This window comes from Tauraco erythrolophus, chromosome Z (genome assembly GCF_009769465.1).
Source record: "Tauraco erythrolophus isolate bTauEry1 chromosome Z, bTauEry1.pri, whole genome shotgun sequence".
Taxonomy (NCBI): domain Eukaryota; kingdom Metazoa; phylum Chordata; class Aves; order Musophagiformes; family Musophagidae; genus Tauraco; species Tauraco erythrolophus.
This window is the reverse complement of record NC_141496.1, coordinates 47,513,642-47,529,970: the sequence shown is the minus strand read 5'-3', so window position 1 is coordinate 47,529,970 and position 16,329 is coordinate 47,513,642. Positions and strand designations below refer to the sequence as shown.

The 16,329-nt window shown below is 46.7% G+C and overlaps 1 protein-coding gene across 1 annotated transcript; it reads left to right on the top strand.

Moving 5' to 3' along the window:
* The first annotated feature begins 8,816 nt into the window (after window positions 1-8,816).
* Window positions 8,817-16,052, top strand: LOC147526389 (coiled-coil domain-containing protein 81-like). Its single transcript, XM_086629857.1, has 8 exons — window positions 8,817-8,934; window positions 9,155-9,216; window positions 9,673-9,826; window positions 10,033-10,289; window positions 10,473-10,558; window positions 14,489-14,613; window positions 15,101-15,209; window positions 15,623-16,052. The coding sequence occupies exons 1-8, from the start codon at window positions 8,817-8,819 to the stop codon at window positions 16,050-16,052; spliced, it is 1,341 nt and encodes a 446-aa protein (XP_086485983.1).
* The last annotated feature ends 277 nt before the right edge of the window (window positions 16,053-16,329 follow it).

Below are 16,329 nucleotides of genomic sequence, written 5' to 3'. Positions count from 1 at the left end.
GTGGTCAACTGCATGTACTATAGGAAGAAAATGTTGCAACAGTAATGCCCTGTGGGCTTCCTATTAGTCGATTCAAAAGGACTACTCTTGTGCCAGGCAAGGTACTGTAGAGTTGCTGCTGCAGAACTTTGATATAGGAATGGAAACAGAAGTGGAAGAACTGCAATTGATTTCAAACAGTATTTTATAATTTAGACCCAGTATGTGATATACCAGTATAGCCTTTTAAAAAATTACTTTTTTTCCTGTGTGCTTTAATCAAGTTGCTATGTAAATCGTATTTTCATTTTCCTTGGTTCTACTAGCCAGCACTACACCAATGTAAGCAATTAAATATATAAATTGTTAATAAAAGTGGTTGTGATGGGAGAATTAAGTACTAGTTTGCTTTCAGGAAAGTCATACTTGTGTGTTGGTTATTTTCCCTTAAAACTTCCTGCCGTGTGTAGTGGCAGATGATATCTGATGAAAAGTTTTATTTGGCTTCAGGAGAGGTACCCTTATAAATTAACGGGCTTTCAAGGAACTTGTCAAAAAGTTAGTGCAGCCATGGTTTGGTTTCTTAGTGGCAACTTTGCTTTGTAATCTTGAGTGGGAGAGTATCATAAGGTTCTCTTCTCATAAAAATTACTTTCTGATCTTACTTTTATTAAAAAAAAAAAACAAAACACAAAGCAAAACAAACAAACAAACAAAAAAACCCAAACAGAGGTCCCTGAAGATTCCTGGGGTCAGATAAATTACGAGATCAGAATTTTGCTTCCTAACTAAAAATGCCAAATGTTATGGCTTCAGTAAGTTTGGTTATTTATATTTTTCTAGAACGCTAAGTATGGATGACTTGATGCTTTACGTCTCCAGTATGTACCATCTTGTTTCCTAAACAGAATACTGCATGCCCCAGTAATGATGAGACTAGGTTGTGACAATGATACATTGCCTTTGTTCCCTTTATGCAAAAATTATCTTCTTGGTAGTAGCACACACATTTAAATGCTGCTCTTAAAGGATCTTCCTTAGTGAGTAAGCGTGATATAGACATATTACTCCTTGTTTCATACATACATTGCATCTTCGTAACTGTTTGGACTTCTTTGGTTGTGACAGTATCATGGTTAAATTCTGAGTTGGAGCATTGATTTTCCCCATAGAGCTTTGCATCGCAAGTGCTGAATTTGTCTTTCTAGGTGTCTCATTCATCTGACTGTGTCTCTTGTTGCACTTCAGATTTAGGACACTACTTGCATATATATCTGCCTTTAGATTCAGAATCTCAGATTCTAAAATGCAGTGCTTTTTGTGGAACAGAGAGTACTCCACCAACGTTCAGTCTCTTTTCTTTTTTAAATATATGGGCCCTGATAGAAGAGCAATCTGCTTGTGATCGTTGTGGCAGTAAAAAACAGTACATGAATTTGCTGTGAAGACTCTTAAACTGAGAGATCGTTGTAGTTTTGCTTTTAAGATTTTTTTTTAAAGGGTTGTAAGTGTAGAAATTGGAACAGCAGAGAAATGTCTCAAAAGGATTATTTAGTTTAACTTTACTAAAGGTATTTCTGCATATTTAAATAATTTTGCAGAAATATATCACTGATATCAATTGATGTTTTTATATATAAATATTTGCTTAGGATATTAACAGGAAATCTAAAGTTGAGAAGAAATGCTAAAAACATGTTTTCCTGCATTCAGGGCAACTTAGTAGCAGCAGATCTTCCAGTGGTGCTGGATCCATAAAGTCAGAGGAAGAGAAAGGTAAAGAAAGCGGAAGAGAGACGTCGCTTCTTTGTTTTAGCCTATAAATGGACTTATTTCAGCATGGAAATTTTGCTCTGTTTTTGGCCAAGCTTTATCTATTAGCCACTGCAAGTGTTTCCCACACAATTCCCTATTTATATCTGAAGGCTCATTTTTAGGGGTAAAATAATGAACTTTTGTTTGAAAAGAGCATATTCTTTAGTATTGTATGCCTAGCCTTTCTGGGATAGCTAATGAATTAGCATCCTTATTGTTTAGTGTCTTTGTTTTGAATAATGCTTCACCTCTAATTGCTTCTAATTGCTCTGAGGTACGAGTATACAGTTTTTGCATACAAACTATAGTGTGCATCTTGTAATTTCTGTTTTGCTTTATTTTGGAACTATTAGGATATTTAAGTGCTACTTGCACTTATTCTAATATTGCTTAAGCTTTGGGTTTGTTTACTTTTGGGTGTGTGGGGTTTTTTTAGCATTTACAGGTGATGCTCTGTATGAACTTCTTTTAAAAGATTACCTTCTGACTGAGGAACAATTGAACGAAAATAACTTCCCTCAACTAAATCCTGAAAAAGATACTTATCTGGGTTGTAAAAAATGCTGGATATGATAGTAAGCACCTACTAGCATGCAACAAAATTATATTTCAGACAGTGGTTCACAGGACAGTAAAATACATGGGTATAAAATTATACATTGCAGCAATGTTCTGTTTTTAGTGCCTGGACTTCAGTGAATTCACAGGCTTTCATAACAAAACCATGAAGCTTCATAGGTCTTTTTATTTTTGTTTCAACATAGTAATTGAAGAAGCTGCAGGTAAACTTGAATTTCTTATTGTGTTCTAGAGAAACTTGTTGTTTTTATACATGGCTAGTCTTTAGAGGCTGCTTATGTATTGACACTCTGCTATTGCAGTTACTGTTTGTGTAATTTTTTTACAGTTCAGTTCAGTATTTTTTAACTTTATGGCAAACCAGCTAGGAAATATGCTCTTTTATTTTTTTTTTTTTTAGCTTTCAAAAGAGCGTGCTGTAGATGAGGCAAAGTATAGGCTGTTACTTCTTCAGGAGAACATAGATGTAATGAAGGCAGCAGCTATCATTCCGGTAGAGTATTGGAAAAAAAGGTGGGTATCCTTGACATTCATTCTCTGTGGAAGCTGCTAAAAGCTGTAACATCTCATGTCAAAACTGAACAAGATCAGAGTATGACTTTTTTTGCACAAGGTTCAGCTGAGATACGTTCTGCTGTACTTTTGAGAATGTGGCCTGTTTTCTCTGAATATGCCATAACTTTGGGAAAGCTGATGTTGATAAAACTGTGTGGGAAGAAGGTAGAAAAATGTTCATTTTGTGGCTTTGCACTGATCTCTACATGTACTTTGTTATCTTTTCTGAGACATATGTTTAATACTTAGAAGCTACATTAATATTTTCCTCAGGGAGAACCTTCTAGAGTGTACTACAACTTTCTCTCTCCCATTAATTGGTATTTCTTTTCTTGATGAAAACCTTGTCTCAGGAGGGATGACGTACAGTTTGTCATCTTGGCATAGGTGGGACCTATAGGTGGTACTTACTTCTTTCCATAGTGCAGTCTCAGGAGAGAATGGAAAAGAAATTTGATAGGAAGAGTGAGGATGCTGATTTGCTTTTGCCATTGCTAGTTGCTCAAAATCTGTTCAATTTTCAACTTTTCTTTTTGGCAGTTCCTGGTGACATGGAAAAATGCTATAGCTGTTGTGAGAGAGTAGTTGGGTCTGCTGGATGTCAGATTCTAAAGGTAGGAATAATGTTCTAAAAAGGTGTATATAACGCAGTATCTCAGTGTTGCTTTCTGTGTCCTTTTGACTTAAAGCTGGGTCACAGCTTTCTGTGAATAGTTTGGTATAAGTCTTTTAGGTTTACTTACTAGCGTTTAGTAAATTATGGAGCAAATACTGAGAAGAATTATAACAGATGTGCTCCTGAGACTGTTCGAGACACAAATCGTCTGGTGATTTGGGTAAGATATATTTAACAAACTTGCACTTAAATACTAATGGAAACTTTGCAGCTTCGTGTTCATGATAGAAGAAGGGAGAAATTAGAAAGCTTCATGAAGACATTAATTGAATCACCACCTTTTGATAGAAACTATGGTGTATATGCTGCAGACTGTGAGACAGTTTAAGCAACCCAAAAAAGTTTGGTTCAGTTAATAGAAAACTATATTGCTGTTTATTAAGCTGTTTCCTAGCCGTAGTAGTTCGGAACTCATTCCTCTGAGGTTTGCAGAACTCTGGCTAGTAACTCTACATGACTAGACCTTCAGTCTACGTGACTAGACATTTAGTGTTGAATATGCAGCGAGTAAAATCATTTGGATCTGAGCTGGTAGCCACTTCTGCTTTCTGTACAACATGAGGAATAATCAATACTGTTTAAAAGCTCGTTAAATTTACTTCAGTGTTACACAACTCACAGCTTGGAACTAACTAGAGTGTCAGTGGTCAATGCTAAGCTACAGGTTGTCTATGATATGTTTGTTAAACCAAATGGTAAAGTTGTAGACTACAATATAAGGTATGCTAATTACTCTATAGTATTTCAGGATTAGACTTAATAAAATGGCTGATAACTATATCAGAAAAAACATGCCTCTCTTCAATGTCTATTTCTAGTAACATAAATCAAACGCCTTCAATCAAGAATGAGGCTTTTGGTCTTACAGGCTATTTTAAGTGAGATTTTTCTCTTTGTCTAGTTCAATTTACTGTTTTCCACATTTGAAGACTTTCTCCCTTTCTTTCAAAAAAAAAAAAAAAAGTTAAACCTCCCAGAACTTGGTAAATTCCCTAAGAGGATGAAGCAAATGCAAATTTCATTTACAAATCTTGTCTCACAGAAATGCAGTATGGTCATACAGCACGCATTGAGATCACCACGTACATCTTAGCAAGGTTTGGCTGTACTTAGTGCAGATCACTGGTATTTGACTTCCTGTTAGGTATTGTCATTGAGACCTTGAAGGCATGTTTGGTTCCTGTTAGTTCTTTGAAGCTCTGCAACTGCTCTGAGAAGAAACATAGGTTTTGGGCCTTCACTGTAAAAAAAGTTGGAGAAGTACCAACATAACACGTTCCTACTTCTTCAACAGCAATATTTGTTTGCTCAGAGCCCTGTCTTTGTTCTATGCTTAAAAAACATGCTCAGTTGCTTGCAGTGGTAGAGCTAAGTTAAGATTACCTAGCTTAATTTATGCTATACTACCTAGGTGAAAAGGAAGAGAATGAAAAAACACCTTATGTTGAGTTTAGCATTGTGTGATTTCAAAGCCAGCTAGTGTTAACTAGAGGTGCTGGGAGAATGACCACTGTAAACTTAGTTCTTCTAGATATTTCTTAGTGTCCCTGTTAATTGAGCTCTTCTAAATTTGTCTTTAGACTCTCTGGAGTAATAGAAGATGATCTGAAGAATACCACAACATCCCTTCAGCACGTACAAGAAATACTGTCAAACTTGTTCAGTGCAGATAAAATTTTAATTGGACACATCTTAGAAAACTACTTATTTGCTCTCAAGGTAAAATAACCTGTTCGAAGCCAATTTGGAGAGGTAACTACTTGTCTTTACTGTGTTCTAATTTCAAAAAGGAAAAGAATAATCCATTTTGGCAGAACAACATGTATGAAAAAAAAAAAAGAAATGTACTTAATTGCTAAATGATTGCTGTATTAAAGATAATCCTACATTCAGGGAAGGAAGAGACACAGTATGGTAAGAATTCTGACATTTGGGCATCCTACTTCGCTTTTTTGTGCTTCTAGCTGCGCAACCATACATCACTACTGAATAATATTGTCTTTATTTCTGGTTCACAGAAACCTAGAATTGTATGTTCCCTGATCTTACTGAACTTGTTCTGGCAAATGAATAAAAGGCAGTGACAACTCCACTAATACTAAGCTATTGTTCTTAGAATCTCTGTAAAGTTATGCTGCCTGTAAGATAATAACCTTAGGAACCAGAAATGCATGGATTATTCTATTAAATATCAAAGGCAGCAATATTATATAAGAAACATAACCATCTGCACAGGAAGGCTTGGGGGGATTTTATCAATGTATATAAATACCTGAAGGGAGACATGGTGGGATGAATCTTATGACTGGAGTGTCAGAATAGAAGGGTACAGGCTCTTAAGGAAGGATAGGCAGGGGAGAAGAGGAGGAGGGGGTGCACTCTATGTCAAAGACCAGCTGGCGTGCATGGAGCTGCATCTGGGGACGGATGAGGTCCCAACTGAGAGCTTATGGGTTAGGATTAAAGGGAGAGCAGGGACAGGGGACCTAGTAGTAGAGGTCTGCTGCAGACCACCTGACCAGGAGGACTGGGTGGATGAGGCCCTCTACAAACAGATAGGAGCTGCCTCATGTTCACGAGCCCTGGTCCTCATGAGGGACTTCAACCACCCCGATATCTGTTGGAAGGACAACACAGCAGGGCATAGGCAATCCAGGAGGTTCCTGGAATGCACGGATGATAACTTCCTTCTCCAAGTGGTAGAAGAACCAACGAGGAGAGGTGCTTTGCTGGACCTTGTTCTCACCAACAAAGAAGGGCTGGTGGGGAACGTGACGCCAAGGAGAGCCTTGGCTGCACTGATCATGAAATGGTGGAATTCAAGATACTTAGGGAAGCAAGGAGGGTGCTCAGCAATCTCACTACCCTGGATTTCAGGAGAGCAGACTTTGGCCTCTTCAGGGATCTCCTTGCTAGAGTACAATGGGATGAAGCCCTGGCAGGAAGAGGGGCCCAAGAAAGCTGGTTAATATTCAAGGATCACCTCCTCAAAGCTCAGGAGCGGTGCATCCCAACAAAGAGAAAGTCAGGTAAGAACACCAGGAGGCCTGCATGGATGAACAAGAAGCTCCTGGACCAACTTGGACACAAAAAAGAAGGCCTACAGAGGGTAGAAGCAAGGACAGGTAACCTGGGAAGAATACAGAGCGATTGTCCGAGCAGCCAGGGATCAGGTTAGGAAAGCTAAAGCCCTGATAAGAGTTAAATCTGGCCAGGGACATCAAGGGCAACAAGAAAAACTTCTATAGATATGTCAGTGATAAAAAGAAACCTAGGGAAAATGTAGGCCCTCTCCAGAAGGAAAAGGGGGACCTGGCTACCTGGAATATGGAGAAGGCTGAGGTTCTCAATGACTTCTTTGCCTCAGTCTTCACTCGCAAGAGCTCCAGCCGAACAACACAAGCCAAAAAGGCAGGGACTGAGAGAATGAAGAACCACCCACTGCAGGAGAAGATCAGGTTTGACACCATCTAAAGAACCTGAAGGTGGACAAGTCCATGGGACCGGATGAGGTGCATCCACGGGTCCTGAGGGAACTGGCAGATGAAGTTGCTAAGCCACCATCCATCATATTTCAGAAGTTGGTGACCTTCTATGAGGAGATTACAGCATTGGTGGATAGGGGAAGAGCAACTGACATCATCTACCTGGACTTACTGAAAGCATTTGATACTGTCCCACACGACATCCTTGTCTCTAAACTGGAGAGACATGGATTTGACGGATGGACCACTCGGTGGATAAGGAATTGGCTGGATGGTCGCACTCAAAGAGTTGTGGTCAACAGTTCAATGTCCAAGTGGAGGCCAGTGATGAGTGGTGTTCCTCAGGGGTCAGGACTGGGGCCAATGCTATTTAACATCTTTGTCGTTGAGATGGACAGTGGGATCGAGTGCACCCTCAGCAAGTTTGCAGATGACACCAAGTTGTGTGGTGTTGTAGACACGCTGGAGGGAAGGGATGCCGTCCAGAGGGACCTTGACAGGCTGGAGAGGTGGGCCTGTGAGAACCTCATGACGTACAACAAGGCCAAGTGCAAGGTCCTGCACGTGGGCGAGTCAATCCCAAGCACAAGTACAGGCTGGATGGAGAATGGATGGAGAGCAGCCCTGAGGAAAAGGACTTGGGAGTGCTGGTGGATGAGAAGCTCAACATGAACCGGCAATGTGTGCTGGCAGCCCAGAAAGCCAACCATACCCTGGACTGCATCAAAAGTAGCGTGGCCAGCAAGTCGAGGGAGGTGATTCTGCCCATCTACTCTGCTCTTGTGAGATCCCACCAGGAATACTGCATTCACCTCTGAAGTCCCCAACATAAGAATGACATGGAGCTGCTAGAGTGAGTCCAGAGGAAGGCCATGAAGGTGATCCAAGGGCTCTCTCCTATGAAGACAGGCTGAGAGAGTTGGGGCTGTTCAGCCTGGAGAAGAGAAGGCTCTGGGGTGATCCTATAGCAGCTTTGCAGTACTTAAAGGGGCCTACAGGAAAGCTGGAGAGGGACTTTTTACTAGGGTGTGTAGTGACAGGACAAGGGGAAATGGCTTTAAACTGAAAGAGGGGGATTTCGATTAGATATAAGGAAGAAATTTTTCACTCAGAGGGTGGTGAGGCGGTGGAACAGGTTGCCCAGAGAAGATGTAGATGCCCCATCCCTGGGAGTGTTCAAGGCCAGGGTGGATGAGGCTTTGGGCAACCTGGTGTAGTGGAGGGTTTCCCTGCCCATGGCAGAGGGGTTGGAACTGGATGATCTTTGAGGTCCCTTCCAACCCAAGCCATTCTATGATTCTATGATTCTATGCTGCCAGACAGTTGCTATGCAAAAATACAGGAGACAATGAGCTGCAGTTTTTAAGGGTTGCAGAACAGCCGTTGCCCTGTCCAGACCATCATGTCCTGCCATGTCGCACCCGCTGTGACTGCCTGGACCTGCTCCCAGCATGCATCAGCCCTCAGCATGAGCTGCGTGTCCAGCCAAAACCTGAGTAGGAGCTGAGCCAACAGTTATGATGGTGGCAATATCCCGGCAGGCAGAAGTCAATGGGTGTCAGAGTGGGCAGTGGGTCACTCGTGACTGTGTCACAACGGGCAGTAGAGTCAGCAGTGGCCACGTCACCGCGGTGTCATAATGGGTCACGGCCACACAGGGGTACAAGAGGGGCCGTGCGGCAGTGAATCCCACACCCTGGAGGGGCGTCCACAGGTTGAACGCAGGGATGAGCTCCCTTGTGGCTGTCACCACTAAGGAGCGACCTCCTTGCACGAGGAGGACCAAGATGGACTTCTGGGATGGGATGGAGCACACCTTCATGATGCCCAGCATCTCCGCCAAAGGTACAGGTTTCCGCAGCTGCCACAGGAGCGTTGTCAGGACCAACAGTCGGAGGGTTGTGTGGGCAAGACTCAGCACTGCAGCCATCCCAGAGGCGCCTGCACTTCGGGCTGGGGACAGCAGTGACACTTTACATCTGCCAGTGCCCCACAGCTCGGGGGTGCAGGAGAGCTGAGAGGTGGCAGACACAGAGCATGACCTGGTTTTCCTTTTCTTTCCAAGAGCGAAGAGCCGTCTGGGATGCAGTGGCTAGCTACATCCAACAACAGCTCTTGCTGCACAAGGTGGGGCAGCCCTCCACGTCCTCCTCATCGACCCCAAGAACTGGGGAGTCCTTGTGGCCCTGGGGCATGTCCTGCAGTTAACTCTTCATCTCCTCAGGAAGCAGGAAACCCACCCCAAAAGTCCCCACTAATTGACAAACAGGGCTCGTACACGGGTGGTACCACCTCTGGAAGATGGTGGGGTACCGCAAGGCTGATCCCAGTCACTGGAGACCCCTGGATATGCCCTCGGGCTGCTTCTGCCCTGACTCCAGCACTGCTTTTTTGGAAGGGGAAGGGCAAGGAGAGGACCCATCAGCTGCTCCCCAAAGCTCTCCCTGCTGCCCTGACTCGTGCCTCCGAATAGCAGGAGCAGGCAGGGTCTTGTCCAAAGCACCATCCCTGGACGGAACCAGCCCCAGCTCTTCCCTCTGGCCAGTCCTCACCCTTCAGCTCTTCCCTTCTCTTCTGCTCCAGGGGGTCCGAATTCCCACCCTCGGCTCCTTCGATGTGGCCCCCATACAGATCCAGGTGGGCAACAAGAGTGTGGTTCTCCAGAGGCCTGTGTTTCGTCTGGCCAGGAACCTTGAAGAAGTCCCCAATCTCAGAGATAATAAGGACAACATGCCTGGTAAGGCGGTGGATTAAACCCTGGCTGGATGCACAGTTGGGGTGAAGGGGGGGTGTCGCATCCCTTTTTAAAAGCAAACTGTCCCCTCTGCGGAGCAGCTCCAAGCCCAGGGCCTTTCTGAGCGACGGCTGAAGCTCAGAGCCCTTGGGAAATGCCTGCGGATGGGCCACTGGTGAGCACCTCCGCCCTTTCCTGTGGTTTACCAGGCAGTAAGGAGCTGGAGCCTTTGAAATATGCCAAGGTGGCCATGGATGCCTCTGTGTCCCGGCAAAAAGCGGAGGGCTACCTCCTCGGCACCACGTCCCTCCTCTCGCGCTGCCTGGGGAATGGGGAGAATGTTGCCCTTGTCCTGAAGGATGTAGGGGTGCTTGTCATCGAGGGCAGGAGGGTGCAAATGAGATTCTACTCTGACTTCCTGGAGAGGCTCTCTGGGAAGAGCATCTTGGAAACGGCCCCGTTCAAGGTGAGTGGTTTAGTTTCCCAACTGCTTAGGCAGACCCACAGCAGCTCTCCTGTAACATGGTCAGCAACTCATGACCAGTGGGAGCTACAGTCTCGACATCTCTCGCTGCCTTGGACTCCTCCTCAATTGAGTGCCTTGGCCACGTTGAGGATGTCCTGCCATCTCCATGTTCCTCCCTTGCAGATTCCCCAGCTGCTGGACATGGCGGTATCCCGAGTGGCACCCATCTCTTCCTTGACTTACTCCGGCCGTGTCATCGTCTTTCCTGAGTGAGTACGTTGGCAGCTTTAGCCTCTGGCCGATACAGCTGCTCAGCTGCAGTTCAGGAACGTTTGCTCCCGGTGACCACCTGCCGTGGGGACACTGAGCAGTGACTCTAGTTTGTGTCTGGCCCCAGTAGTTGCTCCTGTAAGCAGACCTGATGGGACAGATTTCATAGAATTTCATAGAATTTCATAGAATTTCATAGAATTTCTAGGTTGGAAAAGACCTTAGAGATCATCTAGTCCACCCGCCCCTAATCCCCCATTAAACCATATCCCTAAGCAGTTCATCCACCCTTTTCTTAAACACATCCAGGGATGGGGACTCAACCACCTCCCTGCGCAGCCTGTTCCAGTGGCTGACAACCCTTTCAGAGAAGAAATACTTTCTAACATCCAACCTGAATCTTGCCTGACTAAGCTTATATCCATTTCCTCTTGTCCTATCACCCATCACTAATATAAAGAGCCCTTCCCCCACTTCCCCACCATCCCTTCTCAAGTATTTGTAGGCTGTAATCAGGTCTCCCCTCAGCCTCCTCTTCTCCAGGCTAAACAGCCCCAATTCCCTCAGCTGCTCCTCATAAGTTTTATTTTCCAGCCCCTTGACCAGTTTAGTCGCCCTTTTCTGGACCCGCTCCAGGAGCTCAATATCTCTCTTAAAGCGAGGGGCCCAAAACTGGACACAATATTCTAGTTGCGGCCTCACCAGTGCCGAGTACAGGGGCAGGATCACTTCCCTGCTCCTGCTGGTCACACTATTCTTGATACACGCCAGTATCCCATTGGCCTTTTTGGCCACCTGGGCACACTGCTGGCTCATATCAAGCCGGTAGTCAACCAACACCCCCAGGTCCTTCTCCGCCAGGCAGCTCTCCAGCCACTCTTCCCCGAGCCTATAGCGATGCTTGGGGTTTTTACACCCCAAGTGAAGGACTCTGCACTTGGCCTTATTAAAGCTCATGGCATTGGCCTCAGCCCAACTATCCAGTCTGTTCAAATCCCTCTGAGGGGCCTCCCTACCCTTGAGCAGATCGACACAGCCTCCCAGCTTGGTGTCGTCTGCAAACTTACTGAGGGTAGACTCAATCCCCTCATCCAGGTCATTGATAAAGATGTTAAACAGAACCGGACCCAGCACTGAGCCCTGGGGAACCCCACTGGTGACCGGCCTCCAGCCGGATTTAGCCCCATTTACCACCACTCTTTGGGCCCAGCCATCCAACCAGTTTTTAACCCAAAGGAGGGTGTGCCTATCCAGGCCAGCAGTTATCAGTTTCGCAACCAGAACACTATGAGAGACTGTATCAAATGCTTTTCTGAGGTCAAGGAATACTGCATCCACAGCCCTTCCTCCGACAACCAGGCAGGTCACCCCATCATAGAAGGTGATCAGGTTTGACTGGCAAGACCTGCCTTTCATAAACCCATGTTGACTGGGCCTGATCACCCGGTTAACCTGTATGTGCTCATTAATAGCACTCAAGATAACCTGTTCCATGACTCTGTCCATCACCGAGGTCAGACTGACAGGCCTGTAGTTCCCCGGATCCTCCTTCCGCCCTTTTTTGTAAATGGGGGTAACATCCGCCAGCCTCCAGTCCAGCGGAACTTCCCCAGTGAGCCAAGACTGCCCAAAGATAATGGACAGGGGTTTGGCAATGACATCCACCAGCTCTCTCAGGACCCTTGGGTGGATACCATCAGGCCCCATAGACTTGTGGGCATCCAGCTGACGAAGCAGATCCTTGACCCATTCCTCTTGGATCACAGGAGCATCGATCTGCTCTCCCTCCCTGCCCTCAGACACCATAGGCCAGCTCACCTGGGAACTACTAACTTTATTATTAAAGACTGAGGCAAAGAAGGCATTAAGGACCTCAGCCTTGTCCTCATCACTAGTGACTAACATACCCTCTGTGTCCAGTAGGGGCTGGACGTGATCTTTAGCCCTCCTTTTGTTATTAATGTATTTATAGAAGGACTTTTTGTTGTCCTTTACGGAGCAGGCTAGTCTAAATTCCAGTTGGGCTTTGAGCCCCTGATTATCTCCCTACATACCCTAACTTCCTCCCTGTAATCCTCCCTGGATGCCTGCCCATTCTTCCAAAACTTACAGACATCCCTTTTTCTTTTGAGGTGTTCCCAAATCTCCTTGGTCATCCAAGCCGGTTTTCTACCCCGGCGACTCAATTTCCGGCACACAGGAACAGCTCACTCTTGTGCCTCCAGAATTTCCTTTTTGAGGAGTAACCAGCCCTCCTGCGCTCCTTTACCCTTGAGAGCTGTCTCCCACTGTACTCTATCAACCAGACTTCTAAACAGTCCAAAGTCTGCTCTCTCAAAGTCAAGCTTGGCTGTTTTAGTGCTCCCCCTCCTAACTTCCCCTAGAATAGAGAATTCTATTATCTCGTGGTCACTATGCCCCAGGCGTCCTCCAACCTTCACATCTCCCACGAGACCTTCTCTGTTCACAAACAGCAGGTCTAGGGGAGCACCTTCTCTAGTCGGTTCACTGACCAGTTGTGATAGGAAGTTGTCCTCCACACACTGCAGGAATCGCCTAGACTGTTTTCTAACTGCTGTGTTATACTTCCAGCAGACATCCGGTAGGTTAAAGTCACCCACAAGGTCAAGGGCTAGTGAGTGCGAGACCTCCCCCAGTTGTTTAAAAACTAGTTCGTCAGCCTCACCGTCCTGATAGGCTGGCCTGTAGCAGATTCCCACTACAATATCTGCCTTCATAGGCTCCCCTTTGATTTTTACCCACAGACACTCCACCAAGTCATCCCCAACTTTAAATTCTAAGCATTCTAGATCTTCCCTTACATAAAGGGCAACCCCGCCACCTCTCCTACCTCTCCTATCCCTCCTGAAGAGCTTGTAGCCATCCATGGTAGCACTCCAATCATACGAGTCATCCCACCATGTTTCTGTGATGGCAACTATGTCATAGCTTCCCCAGTTAGCAAGGGCTTCCAATTCCTCTTGTTTATTGCCGACACTGTGTGCGTTCATATAGAAGCACGTAAGTTGGGCTCTCAACCTCATCGCACCCCTAGGCGGGGTAGCTTTAATTCCTAAGCCCTTATTTACGGGATTTTCTTTTACCTCAATGCAACTTGTGTGTTCCTCCTTACTGCACATACCACCCCCTACTATAACTGAGGTGGCAGGCCAAATGTACCTGCCTACACACCTCTCGTCATACACTGGAGGGCCGTCCTCAGCTGTTATTCCTCCAAGTCTGGCAATGCCCCCACCCCCTTCACATCTAGTTTAAAGCCCTATTGACAATTCCAGCTAGTTCTGCAACAAGTAGCCTTTTCCCCCATGGAGACAAATCCGCCCCATCCCTGGATAGAAGGCCTGGCCTTGAGAAAGTCAGCCCGTGATTAAAGAACCCTAGGTTTTGTTCCTCACACCACTTTTGTAGCCAAATAGTTAAATCCTCGCTCTTCGTTTTCCCTCTCATGTCATGTCCCGAAGTCGGTATGATAGAGGAGAATATCACTTGGGTCCCCGATCCCTTCACCATTCTTTCCAAAACCCTGAGGTCCCTCTTAATTGTCCAAATGTTTCTTTTCCTAGAGTCTTCATTTCCAACTTGAAAAATACAAAGGGGATAGTAATCCGTGGGCCTGACTATAGACGGGAGTTTTTTTATCACATCCCTAATTGTTGCCCCAGGAAGGGAGCAGACCTCCCTATGTAAATGGAGGGTTTCAGGCAAAACTCTCTTCTCCATCATGGCCAGGACTCCTTTCTTGGCTGACCTTATTTCCCAGGACTGTCCTTGAGGACAGGGCATAGTCAACCTGGGAAAACGGTGACCTTTACGACAGTGCCAAACTCTGCCCATGTGCTGGTGGTTGCTGCAAGCAGCAAAGGCTGGAGGTGCTGTGGGTCATGCTGGTGTCATCTCTTTGTCTCCAGGTGTGAAGTGGAGTTTGTGACCAAATCAGTGCCCAGGGACCCTCTGAAGGCCTTGAGAAAAGTTCCTGGTGAGAACGAGTGCAAGACAAAAAAGGATTTGTCACCTCTTGGGAGAGGCACGGAAGGTAAATTTCCTTCCATGTTTCATTGCCATACCATGGGCAACCAGCTTCTGTGATCTGGTAGGAAAACCTCTGGCAACAATCGTCAAAAGGCTCTGACTTGCGCCAAGGCTTCACGCCAGCTTGGCACAGCCTTTTCTCCTAAGGTTGGCTCCAGGAGAACTGAGCCCTGGGATGCAATGTGCCCAAGATGCCCATCCCTGGGTACAGCAGAAGGGTGGGGATCCAAGGGCCTGTCTTCAATCCGGGAAATTACCGGTGTTACTCGGCTCCTCTTTCCAAAACCTGGTGCTGTTAACACGTTGGCAGAGGAGCCCAGCAAGCGCAGGTGCTGGGGAGTGTGCCACGTCTCTGGAGACGGTGGCTGCGAGGGGACCGGGATGACCCTCTCAGATGTTTTGGGAAGAGGCCTGAGCAACCCTGTGTGTCACCGGGGCTGGCAGTGTCACAGTGATGTTCTTCTGAAAGGGTCTCTTCTTCCTGGTTTCAGTGAGATTTCCCGATCTGCCCTTGGCTGCCCGCTCCAGCTTGACCAGTAAGGAACGGGAGCAGTTCTGGGATAAAAAGACAATGGAGAAGAGGAGCAGTTCTCAGGTCGAGTGAGTATGGAGGTTCAGGGCTGGCATCTGCGCGAGGTCACTGTCTGGCCCAGCAAAAGGCCGTTCCCCAACCCCAAATGCTTCCTGCTCATCGCTGTCCAACAGCGGTGAAGGCAGCACCCGGTGGGGCGGGATGGGGCTGCCAGGAGCCTCCCCTATTTCTCAGGGCTGGTTCCTCTCCTTCCCTTCAGGACAGCCCCAGTGTGGCCTCCTGAGCTGTGCAGGAGGACAACTGCATGTCAGCCCAGGGCCTCACCTCATGGGCTTTCCTCTCATGGGCTTTCCTCTCCTGAGCGCAGCCATCGGCTGAGCTGCTGGAGGCTGTGCCAGTGGGTACATGGTTCGTGAGGACACGATGCTGCCCCAAAACCCATCGTGTCCTTGGGCAGACCCCTCTCATTGTGTTCTTTCAGGCGGCTACCAGCGATCTCTGGAAAAAAGCAGCCTGTGACTGGCCAACGCGAGGGCAAACCTGCACCCAAAGGCCGAGCATCAAAGCAGAGCCAAGCGCAGGCAGCAAAACCTTGGAGGTGCAGGGGAGGAGAACAAGGACAAAAGAAAGCTCCTGTCGGAAGCAAATTGCCGTCAGTGAACTCTGAGGCCAGGCTGCCTGAGGATCCCACCTACAGGTTCTTCACTCTACAACCACCAAGACCTGAGACAGCAGAACTACTCATATCAAGGCCTGAGAAGTTCTGGTCACTGCTGAGAGAACCGCAGAAGACCATATTAGCGGGACACAGCTTTGAGCCCTCCCTTTCGGTGCCACCAATGTACGACGGGTCCAGGTCTACCCAATACCGTGCACCAAAGACCAGGATGTTGTGGCCCTGGCTGGAGTGATGAGGGCTCGGAGGCCGAGCACCACTGGAGGTGGCAAAACTCATATGTGACTCGAATCAGTGTAATTCTTGGGTGCTATTTCCCTGTAGAAATGCAGAGGTAGAGGGACAGCGGGGACTCTTCAAAGACCCCTGTGATAGTATGATGGGGGGGGTATTCTGGTGGCAGGGGAGGGGATTTGCTCCCTGTGCCACCAGATCTGAGTCCCATCCCCCCCCGGGGGAGGTTGAGCCAAATTGGCGAATTGCCCTATTTAAGTTGGGACAAAGGGGCGGGA